Consider the following 14,107-nt stretch of genomic DNA (forward strand, 5'->3'; position numbering starts at 1 on the left):
TACCTGGAGAGGGAGTCGCGGCTGGGCGGCCGCGCCGCCGCCCGCCCGGCGCCCAGGCTCTCGCAGCTGGAGCTCTCCTCCATGGCGGGCGGCAGGCCGGCCCGGGGCGGGGCGGGGCGGGCGGCTGTCCCTCAGCCCCGCGGCGGGCGGCCGGCGGGGCGGGAAGCGGCCATGTTGGCCCGGCGTGCCGCGCGGGGAGGGCGGGCCCAGGCGGGGCGGCGGGAGGAGGAGGAGGAGGAGGAGGAGGCGGCCGCGCCCGCCGGCTGGGGGGCGGGAGGCAGCGCCGCGGTGCGGGGCCGGCGCGGGGCTCTGTCCTTTCAGCCCGCAGCCCCGGCAGCCGCGGGTGCTTCTCCTGGCCGGCTGAGGGGCGGGAGGAGTGGGCCGAGCCGAAAGGCTGCGGCTGCCCCGGGCGGGGAAGGGGGACGTGCCCCCGGCACCGCCCCAGCTCCCTCCCTTCCCCCCGCGGCCGCCCGGGGCTGCTCATCTCGCCGACGTAGGGAGCGAGAGGGGTGAGAGGGGAGGTGGTTGTTCATGCGGGTGCAGGATTGGGCGGGATCTCCCTCTGCGGCCTCTTCAAAGCCAGGGAAGGCGGCAGCTCCCGGGCTCCCTCCTGGCGGCACCGACATCACTCCTGACGCGCTCTGTCAACAACGCCCTGAAGTAATCTGCGGTGTTTAACGTTCTGTCACGTTTCTGTTAGCCTCGCCTCCTGGAGGCTCTGCTGAGACCCCTTCTGCTGCGGGTCGTGTACCCGTCAGACAGAGGAACAGCTCTGCCCCTGAAATTTGCCATTGCCCGTGTCCGCCCAAGGCCCCCGGGTGAGGTTATCCCTGACGGGGCAGGGCGGGAGCTGCGGAACGCGGCAGGCCAGCACAGCTGATGCTGGCACGGATCCCCTGCGTGCTCCTGGGGAGAGAAGTTTGTCTGGCTGGCGGCTGGTGTGCGAGGGGGACAACCCGTGCCCGGGGAGCCTCGCAGCCCCAGCTTGCTGTCAGGTGTTCCGGGGCACGTTCAGGTCCCGGGAGCAGTTCTGTCAACAAGAGAAAAGCTCCTGACATGGTTCGCGGAGACTGGGGAGTTGCATCTCAAGCTTCCCTTATCCAGCTCACAGCTGTTTTTTTTGGGGGGAAACCCCACAAGGCAAAGAAACTGAACCGCTGGGGAGGTGTTAGTAGGCAGGTGGGTTTCCAGTAAAGAGCACCCGATGCCACCAGCTTCAGTTTGAAAAACTACCTCAAAAGAGCGCGAACCCTGTCTCTTCTAAACCTCTGAATGCTCTGTGGCTGTGAAATGGTTACTGAAACACCATCCCTCTTTGTGCTCTAAGGAATGAATTGCTTGATTTATCTTTTCCCCTTGTTTCCTCTTTTGTTCCTGCCATCAGTGTAGCTCCAGAGCAGCTACGATCCTGCAGAAGCCCGTGAACACGAGCAGGATGCTGAAGTGGGTTTGCAGCAGCCTCGCCTGGGACTGCACAAAGCAGCTGTGAAATTGTCTCCTTTTCCCTACCCTTTAGTGTCTACCAGCTGCTGTTGAGCAAGCTTGCTGTTGTGAGATGGTTTTGAAGCTGGTTTAATCTTGAAAGCACAGCTTTGTCAAAGCAATTTTTTTTTTTCTGTTTTTTTTTTTTACTTAATCTTCTAAAAGAAAAGTTAAAAAATTGGCAAATGAGTTTATCTAGTGGCTTGGGTTTTTTCCCAGCCTAGAAAATTGAACTTGTGTAGGCTTTTCTAAAATGAAAACTATTTTCTGGTTAGAAATGAGATTTTTGTTTTTAAAAATAAGCTGATCACTAGTGTTTCATTGCAATGTTAAAATCCAAAGAAAACGCTTCAATGTTATTAAAATTAAAAGATCTATAGACTTGTGCTGATTTTATTCCACCTGTATTTTTTTTTAAATGTTGATTTTTTTATTATTTATTTTTTTGTAGCTAGGGCAAGAAACCTTTCAGAGGCACCATTTATTAGTGAAAAATGAGGCACTAATGAGATACGATTCTCCTTACCCACAGCTTCTCTTTGGCTTTCCATCCCCACCTACATCCAGAGGACAAGTGGACTCTACTGTAGCAGCAATAGTTTTGCACCACTGGTAAGCAGTCATTCGGTTCCCAGTAGCCTTTTCCCACTGGTGCCCTCTTTTGCCAGCCTTTTTGAGGATGGAATCCCTGACAATAGTGGCCCTTGAGAGAGGTAAGTGTTGTAGAACGAGCACAGAACAGTGCATGTCTCCCTTTCCTATCTTACCAGACTTCTGGCCTTGTGCTGAGTTGTTATCACCTCTGTTCCCTCTGCTAAATGTAGTTTGATAGTGGTGCAGTTGTTTAAAATAAGTCAGGTAGGAATAAAATGAAATATAAACTTATTTTGCTCTGTGAAAGTATTAGGGTGCCTTCCATTCTTCCTAATTTGCTACTGATGTGGCATCTCTAACTAGTTTATTGATGAAGTGCTCTATTTGCTTTTCACTGCCCTGTTTTGTTCTTGGCCTTATCCCCCAGGGCTCGTGAAACCCTTTAGAAATTCCCACTGGTGCTTTGTAAATGAGAACAAAGCTAATCACCTCCTGGATCTCTCCTGCTGCTGAAACTGGCAGTCTGCTCAGTGAGTCTTTTTGCTCAACAATAACTCATTTGCAAAGTCAGTCAGAATTTTCTCTCTGTGAAGTGAGTTACCTCAGGGCTCTTAAAAGTGATAGAGAATTAAATAAAGTCCCTGACATAACCAAAACCAATTAAGGACAATTCACACGACTGTTTTAGAACTGATGCAAAATAAGCCTAGCTCAGTCTGTTAACCTACTTTTGATTGCCACATCCCTTACCATTAAATGTATCATTCCTTCCTTTTTTTATGAAGGAGCGTTCTGCCTTTTTGTGGTTTGAAAACAGGAAACAGTAAAAGAAAATTAACATAATGGGTAAGTAATAAAATTACCTATGTTCATCATTAGTGCCCAGTGGCTGACACAGCTGAGCTAAGTGATATCCCAAAAGAGAGAAAGACAAGGGAGGTCTTTTTAATCAAAGGTGTGAAAGATTATTTCCAAGTAAAGGACAAGCAGACATTCTCCAATACCTTCTGAAACTGTACATGGTCATAGCTTTTGTTTATAGCACACAAGAAGTGTAAAATACACAGCCTGGCTTTGTTAGTTGCTTAGAGGCTGTCAGAGCTGTGGCAACTGCAGCACAAGAGGATAATTTTATGTACCAGGTAAAACATTAAGTGGGGGGAAGTAAAACTTTGGCCTCAGTCCTTCAATGTGAAAGGGGGGTGGTATTTGTGTTGACTCCATTTAAGCTACGTGTCTGTTGAGTAAGGGGTACCTCTGTGTGTACGTGTAGTCCATACATCTGGTATATGATAGATTAATCACAGAATCATGGGATTGTCAGAGTTGGAAGGAACCTCTAGAGATCATCTAGTCCAACTCAATCTAATATGTCATATATTACTATTCCAGATGTTCCCATCCCTGAAACTCTTGGGCTTTGCTGCTGCACAGCCAAACAGAAGCCTGTCATGTCTCAAGCTGTGAGCACAGTGCTCCCCAAAGCTGGCGACAGTCACACATCTCAGGCATCCTGGCACAAACTCACTCTGCCTCCATGCTCATAGAGATCTTGTGGGAATATTTGGTTGTGGTCTGTGACTCCTTGACTAAACATCTGGACAACAGGTGCCAGAGCAGAGGAGGAATCATGCTTCTGCAGTGGTCAAAGGGGGGACCATGAAGCTGGATCTTGTGCTCAAATGATTCTCTCTAAGAAAGCATGCTCCCCTGATACAGTCTTTGTCATAACCTGTCCTCACATCAGACAGTCTCCTCTCTCTGCCTCTTCCCTATCACACAACCCAACACAGTTATTTGAAAGGCCTACAAATAATAAGAGAGCGAGAGCCCTAAATACTTCTGAAAATGGTCACATTGTCCCCTTTACTGCAGCCCCAACATTAAAATTGTATCCACCATAAAACTCTCGCTCCTTGCTGTAGCTCTATGGATCTCGCATGTTTTTCCCACTATGCTCATATATTCCTGTGCCCTGTCAGCCAACACATTAAAGAATTCATAGCAATGGCAGCTTCACACAATGTGCCTTCCTCTCTAGTAGTCCAGACCAGTGAGTCTAACAAATTTGCAGCATGACTCAGTCCCATAATTGTTCTGAAAACCACACAACCAGAGACACCCTTGTCTCTCCCTTTGATTCGCTAAAATGGTTCTCAGATTTATGACATTTCCTTGTCTTCTTGATGCACAGCTTAAGGGCAGTGGGCAGCAGATAAAAGATTCTCAGCGCCTTGGGAAGGGCACATTGTCACTGGTGAGACCCCACTGTGATGTATGATCATCAAATCACACTGGAGGTGGCATGTGTTCCTTTTGTCCAGCTCCATCAATTGATAAAGTATGAGGTCAGAAACAGTGGGCTTTGACACACTCAGAGAGGCTGATGAAGAGCACTGTGCTGTGGCTGTGATCTGGACCTGGAACTGCTTGTGGTTGCAGGAAAATCTGTCACAAGATGGTCATGGGGCATTATGCATGGATTTGGTCCTGTTGTCGCAGGATGCCTGTGCTGTTGATGCTGGAAACTAGTCAAAACCAAGAGAGGGACTTGCAGCTACACTTAAATCATCACCATGTCTCCAACATTACTGTACTTGAGGTTAACCTGACCAGAGTGGTCACCCTAGCTCACTCATGATGTGGTTCTTTAGTGGTGGTGACAGGACCCTGACAGGGCTTTTGCCTTGCACCCCTCATGTGTCTGATAGAAGCAGAAGATCATGGGCCTCTGACACCTTTTTTTTGTTTGGTTGGTTTGGGTTTTTTTGTTGTTTTTTTTGTGACTTGATTGTTTCTTTTATGCAGCCAGGCACATATTGGTGCAGGGTGCTACAGGTGTGGAGCTCTGGACTCCATCTGGACCTAATCCTGCATGCTGTAGCTTGCTCCTCTTTACAGAACACTTACAATGAGCAGAATAATTATTATGCTTGCTGCTCTACCTCTGTAGTGCTTTCTTGTCCTCATTCCCACCAGGAGCTGGTGGTGGGAGTGAGGTCAGATGGGCTAAGGAGTATGTCAGATCCATCCCAATGTGTGCCTGGAGTCAGGCATTTCACCCAGCTTTTAATTGCCTTATGCTTTTAATTTTTAATGGCCTCTGCAGATACTGATTTACTGCAATGTACTGTAGCATGAGTTTGCTTATAGCTGAGCAGTGACACCAGTGCAGCCCCAGGCTGACAAGGTAGGTGCGTTAGTGCTGTAGCAGACTGTGAAGTCTGAAGGTGCAGGCCCCCTGTTCTGGAGGGCTCGAGGCTGTCTCACCTGCCAAGGGCTCCATCCCTCAGGCTCTAAGAGCAGGGCTTCCAATACATGCTGCAAAACATATTGTAGTTTTTAGAAGATCAATTTTTAGTGTCACTTCAAATCAAGTAGTATAGTATCTTTCCTCCTGAAGGACTAAATACATCACCACAACTGTCTGGCTGTCTACAGGTTTGGACTGCAACACTTCAGCAGCTCCTTGCCATCTGAGTAATCATCTCCAATCTGACAAACATCAAGTCAGAATTACTCACAGGAGTTAAAATTGAAAGTTCTGGTGCTTGTTAAACCACCACTGCTGGAAATAAATGCATTTCCAGACCTTGTAGACTGATCAGGCAGGAAGGACATTTGGGCATGAGTTGGTTTTGATATTGCTGGCCATTAGGAGGGGGATTTTCTGACATCCCAGCACTTGTGCTGAGCAGTCTCATTCAGATGAACAGGGATAGGTGTCCACAAGCAGGGTAAGATCCAGGTTTCTCTACCTCTTGGATCTCAAATCTTTATCTGACAGTTCTGATCTATACACCAATTTTCAAGAAAGCAGTTATTTTAAACACAGGTAATTTTGTCTAAATTGTCTGGAATAGTGTTGTCTGTATCTGCCTGTATATTGTGTATGTGTGCACAGACTCCTCAAAGTGAGATCTTAATCTACATCTGGTGTGTTTAATAGCTACAATTAGGGAGATGTTTAAGAATATTTGATTTAATCTAATTTATGCTTCTTTTCCTATTAAGGATGATGTGCATTTGTGGTAGAGTTTTAATAAAACACAATAAAATGATGATGGTAAGATCTGGAGATGATATAAAAAATGAGAAGGACACATCTAGAATGCAAAATACAGTAGAATGTAATTCCTTTTTGTTTCCCTTTTACTTACCTTGTTGGCTCAAATTTCCATGTGGAAGGCTCATACAGTTATCTGACTTCTTTTAGAAGCACTAGGGTGTTCAGCTCTAATGGTGAAAGGGCTGGGGAGTTGCAGGCTTAAAAATGAGTGCAATAAAAATTAAGAATTTGAGAGATGTTTGATTATCTGCCCTGTGTCAGTAACCTCTCTGCAGCAGGTGAACTGTGGAAAACATACAGGGAGCTACCAAAGACACATTAAGCCTCTGGATACAATGAGGAAGGAAGCTTACTGCCCTTTCCAATGGTGCTGTAATTTGGAGGTGGCAGCTCACAGGGTTGTCAATGCCAAATGAGAGGCACAAGGAGCAAATTTAAGTGCTGAAGCCTTGATAAATCACACTACTTAATGGTTAACTTACTGGCTAGGGTGGGGACACTGCTTCAATCTGCTGCCTTCACAACACTCACAATGCCTTTTCGTATTTACCCCTGGGAAAATGATCTTCAAGATGGGGCTTGTCCCAGCGTTGAGTCTCAAAAGGAGGTGTGGGATGGGACTGCACCAGGTTGGGCTCCCTGCACTCTACACAGCCTGTGGCACAGTGACAGCAAGCTGTGCCTTCGCAAACAGCCCTGCGCTCTCCTGCTGCACCTCCAGATGTGCAAGGCATACCTGTCCTCTTCTGCCATGAAAATGCCTGCCTGGTGGGTCTCCCTGTGTAACAGACATGCTGATTTGAAGTGGCCTCCTAAAATGAAAATGTCATCTTAGTGCCACATGGGGGCCGGAGGAGAACCAGGCTCAATATAGCGTGGATGTGACCATGAAGGAACTGGTTCTAGTGTGAGTAGAAGCCAGCTTGCTCCACCTGGCTTTATGGCCAGCATCTCTTCCTGACCACTTTCTTTATTTAGCAGTGTTGATCTACCCTGGTAGTTGTTTCTCAGTGCCTCCAAGGCCATTACACACCCAGTATGGAGACACTGGTTAATACTTCTTGGAGCACCAGGCTGCTGGAAAGGGGAGTGAGTGCTTCTCCCAGAAAGGTGGTAGGGAGTAACTGGTCAGGGAAGTGCACAGCTGTAGGAATGTGCAGTGTCCTGCAAGCAGTCTCAGACTAAAATTTTGTTATGTCCTGAAGGAAGAAGTTACTGTTACCGTTCTCCTAGACATCAGCACCACTTTTCTCCTCTTGAAGCTAGTTTTAGATCATGACAGTAGCAAGCTTGTGCTTATCCTGCCACTTGCTTTGTGGTCAAACCTAAGCTGCATTCATCAAATGAATGCATGAAAGAAATATTAATGCTGCCATACCATGTGTACAAAAAGTTAGGAAATGCCTGGTTTAAATTTCCCCATATAACCTGAACGGATCCCATTCAGACATCTCACCTGTGTGCTGGATGCGGTAAAGGTTCAGCACAAAAAGCATGATGTGACTGTGTAGATAAAAATCAGTTTAATTCCTGTGTGGAAGTGTGGCTGAGTTCAGGTTTCACAAACAACTCCAAATATGCCATTTCTGGCCATAGTCCAGCATTTGGATGTCAATTGCTTCTACCCCGCATAGCAAGACTCTGATGAAGTGCTGATATATAAGCTCCTGCAATTTGTGAAGGTCGGAACTAAGCATGAATTATCTTATGTGAGTGTAATAAGTCTGTAATAAGTCACTTCACTATCATCTGCAGAGAGTGACCTCTGAGCTCTCAGTACTGTAACTCAGAGACTGTGATGGTCCTGATACCCTCATTCTGTGCCTGTCTGTGTGGTTTTGGATCTGGGATGTTGGAAAATGATCACTGTCTTATATGTTTTGCTCAAAAGATAAGGAGGAGAAGCCCAATCCAGTATCTTCTTTCCTGCCCTAGAAAGGCAAGGACCTCATGTCACTGCAATTTGTCTGAGAGACTGAGAGGAACATACACTATTGTTGGGGAGTTTATGGGTGGAAGATGATAGCCCTCATTTCTCAGGTGGGGAATTCCTGCCTGTGAGGAGGAGGGGGAAGGATGAGAAGTAAGTTTAGTGCTGGATCTTGTGGCACTACTATGGAGGGAGAAGAAAGCAGCATAAGGTAACCTTTCTTTTTTTTTTTTTTTTCCCAGCCTGGGGATGGCACCCCTCCATCCATCATGGGGGCCCCGGAGTGTTGTGATGATGACACGATGCACAATCCTCCTCCGTCTCCCAGCTGCAGCTGCTCTGGCAGCTCAGCAATGTCTCCAGGCAATATCTGCTGCTGCTCTGCCAGGTTCAGCACATCCTCAGCATGCTGACAGACAAGCTCAAGTAGTTCGTGATCAGGGACAGGTTGGAGGCTGATACTTTGGCCAGGACATGTTTTTTTTTTGGCCAGCTCTGCTACAAAAGCAACTGCAGAGAGCAGAGGTGCTTGTGGGGCTGGCAGTGCCTGAAGTGAGCAGGTATTCAGAATGAGCCCTGGCTTGAACCATCAGCCTGTGCCTCACAGCTCCCTCAGAAGCTTCAGTCATGCTGGAGCATTGCCAACATGCTTTCCAGCCTAAGAAAACTGAGAAAAGTGAAAGAACAGAAGTTTACCATTAAATGTCTCAACCAAAGCAGAGTGAAATTTCCCAGGGCAAAGATACGTCTTGGCCGTGAAGGCATTCCCTGTGCTGAGTATTGAAAATGGAGGTGTGATCCCTTCCCGGAAAAGCATCCCAAGAATCCTTTGTAATGGCAAGAGTTAGGTAAGTTAATGTAGGATGGACCAATGTTCCCAATAGGATGCATTAATTCCCTTTTAGAAAGGAAGAGAAGTGTCCTTGTTCTGCTCAAACGTTTCTTCATGGACAAGATTTAAAGCCTTTGGCTGTGTGAATGTACTGCTCAATAACCAAAATACCCATTAGCTCAATGCCCATTGTAAAAATGCTTGGATAATATTCTATACAGCACACTCCTGCTCTGACTTAAGCTAATACAAAACCAAACACCCTTCATATTTATACTATGGTGACAGTGAAGATGAACTAAATTACTTTCTTCACTGTTGGGCCTGTGAAGTCACAAGTAATGCAGCTCCGTTAGATGATGGGCAGCTTAGGAAACTGGGATTGTGTTTGCTTAGAATGAGTGTTTATTTGCTGTTGCAAAGAATTTCCCCTTATTCTATAAGGGTGATGTCAACTGCTGCTAATCCAAATTAACTGTTTCAGTGATAACATCTTCCACAGAGATGGGCTGGAGCAAGGACAGGGGAAAGGGACGGAGGTTTTCACATTTGCTCTGCTCCTTCTATAACAAACAAAAGAATATGCTCCTTCTATAACAAACAAAAGAATAAGAGCAGTGAAGAAGAATCAGTAAAAGCCCTAAATGCAGCTGGAAGACATGTTCCCTCATGCAGAAAACAGCCATTGGTTTGCCTTTTGAAGATGCTTTTGGAAACACTGGCCCTGGTATTTTGGAAAGGATGCTGGAGACAGAAAGGCCCAGAGTGAGAGTGCAGCCATGGTGCAGAGCAGAGTGGCTGCCCCAGGCCAAGCTCTGGTGTCCAGAGAGCAGTTGCTGTGGTGTGCCACAGCTTAGCCAACATTTCCAGAGATGTCTAAGCTATGCAGAATAGCTCAGAATCAGGAACATGCCAAGGTATCTTGAGACCACTTTAGTCCTACTCCTGCAATTTTCTTAGTTCAGTAAAAATCTGATTTAATATCATAACCTCTCCTAGAAAGATCTCTCTTTCCCTTTAGAGACTCTCCATTCCTCCTCTTGCAAGTGAATTTATCTGAATCCTTAACTAAACCTTCTCCCCAGAAAGCACCTGCTGACCTGAGAATCTCACTGAGAGTGTTTCAGTCTTAGATTTGCTTTTTCCTAAAAGGTTATAGAGAAAGTTCCTTGTTTGGGAACTGAAGAGCTCTGACTGTAGGTACAAGACAGATTTAACAGCAGCAGCTGAACTGGTGACCACCTCTGGCTGCCATGGGCTGCCTTGCTCCCTTACTGGCCAATTAACCCACAGGCCCGTGTAGTGGGATAAACTGAAACCACCAGCCAAGATGTTTGCCTTCTGTTTCCCAGAGAGGGATTCTGGGCTGGCTTTTTTGTTCATGCTGGGCAATATTCACTGGCATTTTAAATTGTGAACTTCATATCACTGTTTTATCCTGCAGAATAGCATGTTCTTCACCCATCTGATAAGAATCATCCGGTATCTTTGTGTATAAACCTGTTAGGTCATGCCTGCATTTTCCAGCTATTGTTTTAGAGGTCCTGTTCCTGTATTTAAAAAAAGGGAAAATATCTTCTTTAATACCATCTTCCAGCTCTGAAGCTGTGCTGAACAACCAAGACAGACAAACATTTAATTCACCCCTAATCCTTTAAATATCCTTACAACCACATGGCATTCACACTCTGCTAAGCCCATCTCCTGTAGCTGCTGTCTGTCTTCTTCCAAATCTGCCCTTAAAGCCTGGAGCTTCAACTGGGGTGGAACAGGAGCCCACGATGCTTCATCCCATGGTGGCTGTCTTTCTGGGTGGTATGGAGAGGGCTGTTTTCCATAATAAAGAGATCATCTGGATTGAATTGCAGATATCTAATCCTCACACAAGCTATTCCTGTTTGGTTTTGTGAAGAGAACAAAGACATCAGCTTAGACACGGTCAGGGGTGGATTCGGGTGTCTCTGGAACCTTCTGATCGCTCCAGTGATTAGCCAGCCTGCCTTGGGAACTTGAACACAAAAGGGCAAGCATAGAATAAAAACCTATTTCTTTAGGAAAGGGGATCAAATGGAAGATTTCCTGAACTTGAACCCCGAGGAAAAAGACTGAAGAGGTAGGCAGGATAGTTTGGACAAACCCAACTCTCCCAGGCCTCACGTTGATGATTTGAGTAGCTGCATTACAGGATCGGGGGTGATGTTCATGTAGATCAGTAACTTCATTGGCTTAAGCCCCACAAAACCATCTTTACTGACTTTTTTTCCCTTTTCTTGCTCAAAACAAAAACTTTGTTTGTTTTTCACCTTTTTTCTGTTTCTGTGGGGATCCATGAAGACATCTGTGAAGACAGTCATGACCATCTGAAGGCAGATAAACTGTACCAGTATCATTTATGACAGGTTCCCAATCAGGTACTGAGGACCTTGGCTGGGAATCCTCCTCAGACAGTTCTTTCTCAAATTATTCTTCCTGTTAAAAACTTACACCTGGCATCTATCCTGAACTTATTATTTCCTGGCCTCCACAAATCAATATGGAAATAGATAAGCTTTTCCCTTGTCAGCAGTGACTTCTCTATTCAAGGTCTTCTTATCCTATCCCCATTCAAATCTCCTCTACTTTAGGCTAAACCACCCTAGTTCTTTTCTACATATTTTCTAGACTTCTGATCATTTGCATTCTTTACTTCTACCCAGAGTACAGCACATTACCAGGGTGCCTCTATTCTGCAAGCAACCGTGTGAGCTAAAATCTGAGGGCCAGACATCACCATTTTGATCAGAGGAAGCCAGACTTTGGGCTCCTCTTTGGAAATTCTGCCTTTTATCAAAAGACATAAAAAGCCTGGTGTAAGCATCCTCTGCTGAAAGCTTGGCTAGTTTAATAGAAAGTAGCATTTCTGGAGCTAACCTGCCATCCAAGTGCACAACTACACTGTGTCACTGTATTGGTGGCTGTGGGGAGATTTTTCTTTGTTGCACACTCTCACTTACTGAAAGCTAAAACTGATCTAATAGCAGGAGGCTTTGGAGGCACAGCAAAGTATATAAAAAGGACTCTTTTTTAAAAAAAAAAAAAAAAAGAAAAATGAAAAGAAAACCAAAATAGGCCACTACTGAGGCTTAAAAAACCTGAGGAACAAGAAAATTTCTGAGGTTTGTGCTGTTTTGTGCACTTGCAAAACTGCACAGTCTATAATCAACATTGAGAAGTAATGAAATTATCTCCAGGCTGATTCCACACACACACACACACCCCCCCTCCCCCCCCCCCGGTTTTTAGTGATTTGCTTCTTTAAAAGACACTACCTTGTCAGTATTTCAAACTTTCTCTTTGTAATCCTCTAAAACACTCCAGTCATTTTCTCCCCACTCTAAACAGATGGTCTGTTGGAATTTTTATGTAAGAAGCTAGTGGATTATATTGTAAGACAGACTGGACTAAGTCTTTGGGGTTGGATGGAAATTTAATGAATAAGATTAACATGCTATGGCTTTACTCCAGTGAGATCCACAGTAATCAGGACCACTGTGGCATATTATAATGTAAAGATACAATGTAAATATGGGGAAACTCCTTTGATTAGTGGGTTTGTTTCTTAAATGAAGGGAAAGGTTGGCCTTGAGGGAGTATTATGCATGAAATCCTGATTTTAGCTGTACTAATGCAATTAACTTGCTGCTCGTGTGAATAGTGGCACCACATAACTTTGATCAGCCTTTTGGCAATGCACATGGAGCTCCTCCCTCTGAGCAGACATCCCGTGAGCCTGGTTATCCAACAGACCAAGGGTAGCATGTTCACACTGAGGAAACCATGGGAAGGACTACTACAGGTTTCTTTACACCAGTTTTATTTTGGTCTGCAGTTCAGTTACTCAGAGTTGCTATGAATAACATTATGCCAGCTACAAGTCTTGCTGGAGGACAAGTATCATGGGAAAAAAGCAAGATCCTTAAGAAGAGAAGGAACTCAAAAAAGGAATAAACCAACATCATTGACAAAGTTGTTCTGTAGATTCACAAAGGGTTATTTTGGCCAATGTATATGTTTTTATACATTCCTCGGTATTTACCTTAAAGACACTGGTAAGTTTGATGAATTAAATAATATGGCACATGCTTCTGGCACTCTTCTCTTTTTAAAAACTACACTTTTGAAAAATGTATCAAATTCCCTCTAAAAACATGTGAAGAGATGCAACCAACTTGCTGAGTCCACAGATATGCCTTTCCTAGAGAAAGTGAGATGTCTTTCACTGATGGAAATTGCTCTCATATATGAATTATACTCATATATTAACCTGACTGGCACGTATGCTCAGTCATTCATTAAATCAGTTTATGGATCTAACCCTATGGGCTACTTCTACAAGAAGGAGGATTCCAAATCTGATCCTCAAATGATAACACAACAATTTCTAGTAAGGATTTCTCAGTCCTATGGTACCCTGGAGCTAGTGGTCCTCAGGCACTATTTTAGTTTTTTGGGGTTTTTTAAGGCATCTATAGTTAAACCTTCCTGTTGTACTTAGAGACCAGGTCAGCACAACACACAATTTGAATACATTCCCTGGTTTTATTCTCACCAAGTCACTCCAGCAGAACAGTGTCAAAGGCTAACTCTTCCTCACATGATGATCATTGACCCCACAATGACCAGGAGCCTTTCCCTTCATGTCAAATTGATACTGAGTGGTAGATTTTGCCATAAGACCTGTTAACTTGAACTTGAGCTGCATGGATGAGCCTATATTCTGTTTCATCCAAGTACCAAAGGATTTTCCTGATGTTCCTGGGCCTGAAGGATAAATCAGAGCAACTGTGTCCTGTAGAATAAGGCAGACCAGTCAGCCAGAGTGAAAACATGGCAGGCAGCCCTCCAAAAAATGTAGATAGATCATCTTTGTGCCCAGCCATGCACAAGAATGTGTGACATGTCTGGGGAGAGAGGGCAGCACATCAGGCACACACCACTGCACCCAGTGGGTCATCAACTTCAGGAGACACTGACTGGCCCTGCTGTTGCACATCCTGAGGACAACCAAGCAGCTCATCTAACCATGATACCCAGGTCAGCAGCAACACAAACATCCGTCAGCACATGTTCATCAGGACTTGCAGTCACTTACACAGAAGAGGCTGAATCATGACAGAAAAAACAGTCCTGGAGAGCCCTTTTTCATTTGCTCCATCTGAAA

At 45.3% G+C, this 14,107-nt stretch overlaps 1 protein-coding gene and 1 long non-coding RNA gene across 2 annotated transcripts in view; one reads left to right on the forward strand and one right to left on the reverse strand.

Moving 5' to 3' along the window:
- The window catches only part of MTMR2 (myotubularin related protein 2), a 63,864-nt gene extending 63,680 nt beyond the window's left edge, over positions 1–184 (reverse strand). Inside the window, exon 1 of the mRNA XM_051639720.1 lies at positions 4–184. Within this exon, the coding sequence (XP_051495680.1) occupies positions 4–83 (80 nt within the window). The 5' untranslated portion in view covers positions 84–184. The remainder of the gene's footprint in view (positions 1–3) is intronic.
- Positions 185–482: 298 nt separating this feature from the next.
- LOC127394073 (uncharacterized) lies at positions 483–4,135 on the forward strand. Its single transcript, XR_007891598.1, has 4 exons — positions 483–509; positions 2,015–2,094; positions 2,862–2,922; positions 3,469–4,135. It is a non-coding gene; the product is annotated as an uncharacterized LOC127394073 (long non-coding RNA).
- Positions 4,136–14,107: the final 9,972 nt, after the last annotated feature.

This window comes from Apus apus, chromosome 1 (assembly GCF_020740795.1).
Source record: "Apus apus isolate bApuApu2 chromosome 1, bApuApu2.pri.cur, whole genome shotgun sequence".
Classification (NCBI taxonomy): Eukaryota; Metazoa; Chordata; class Aves; order Apodiformes; family Apodidae; genus Apus; species Apus apus.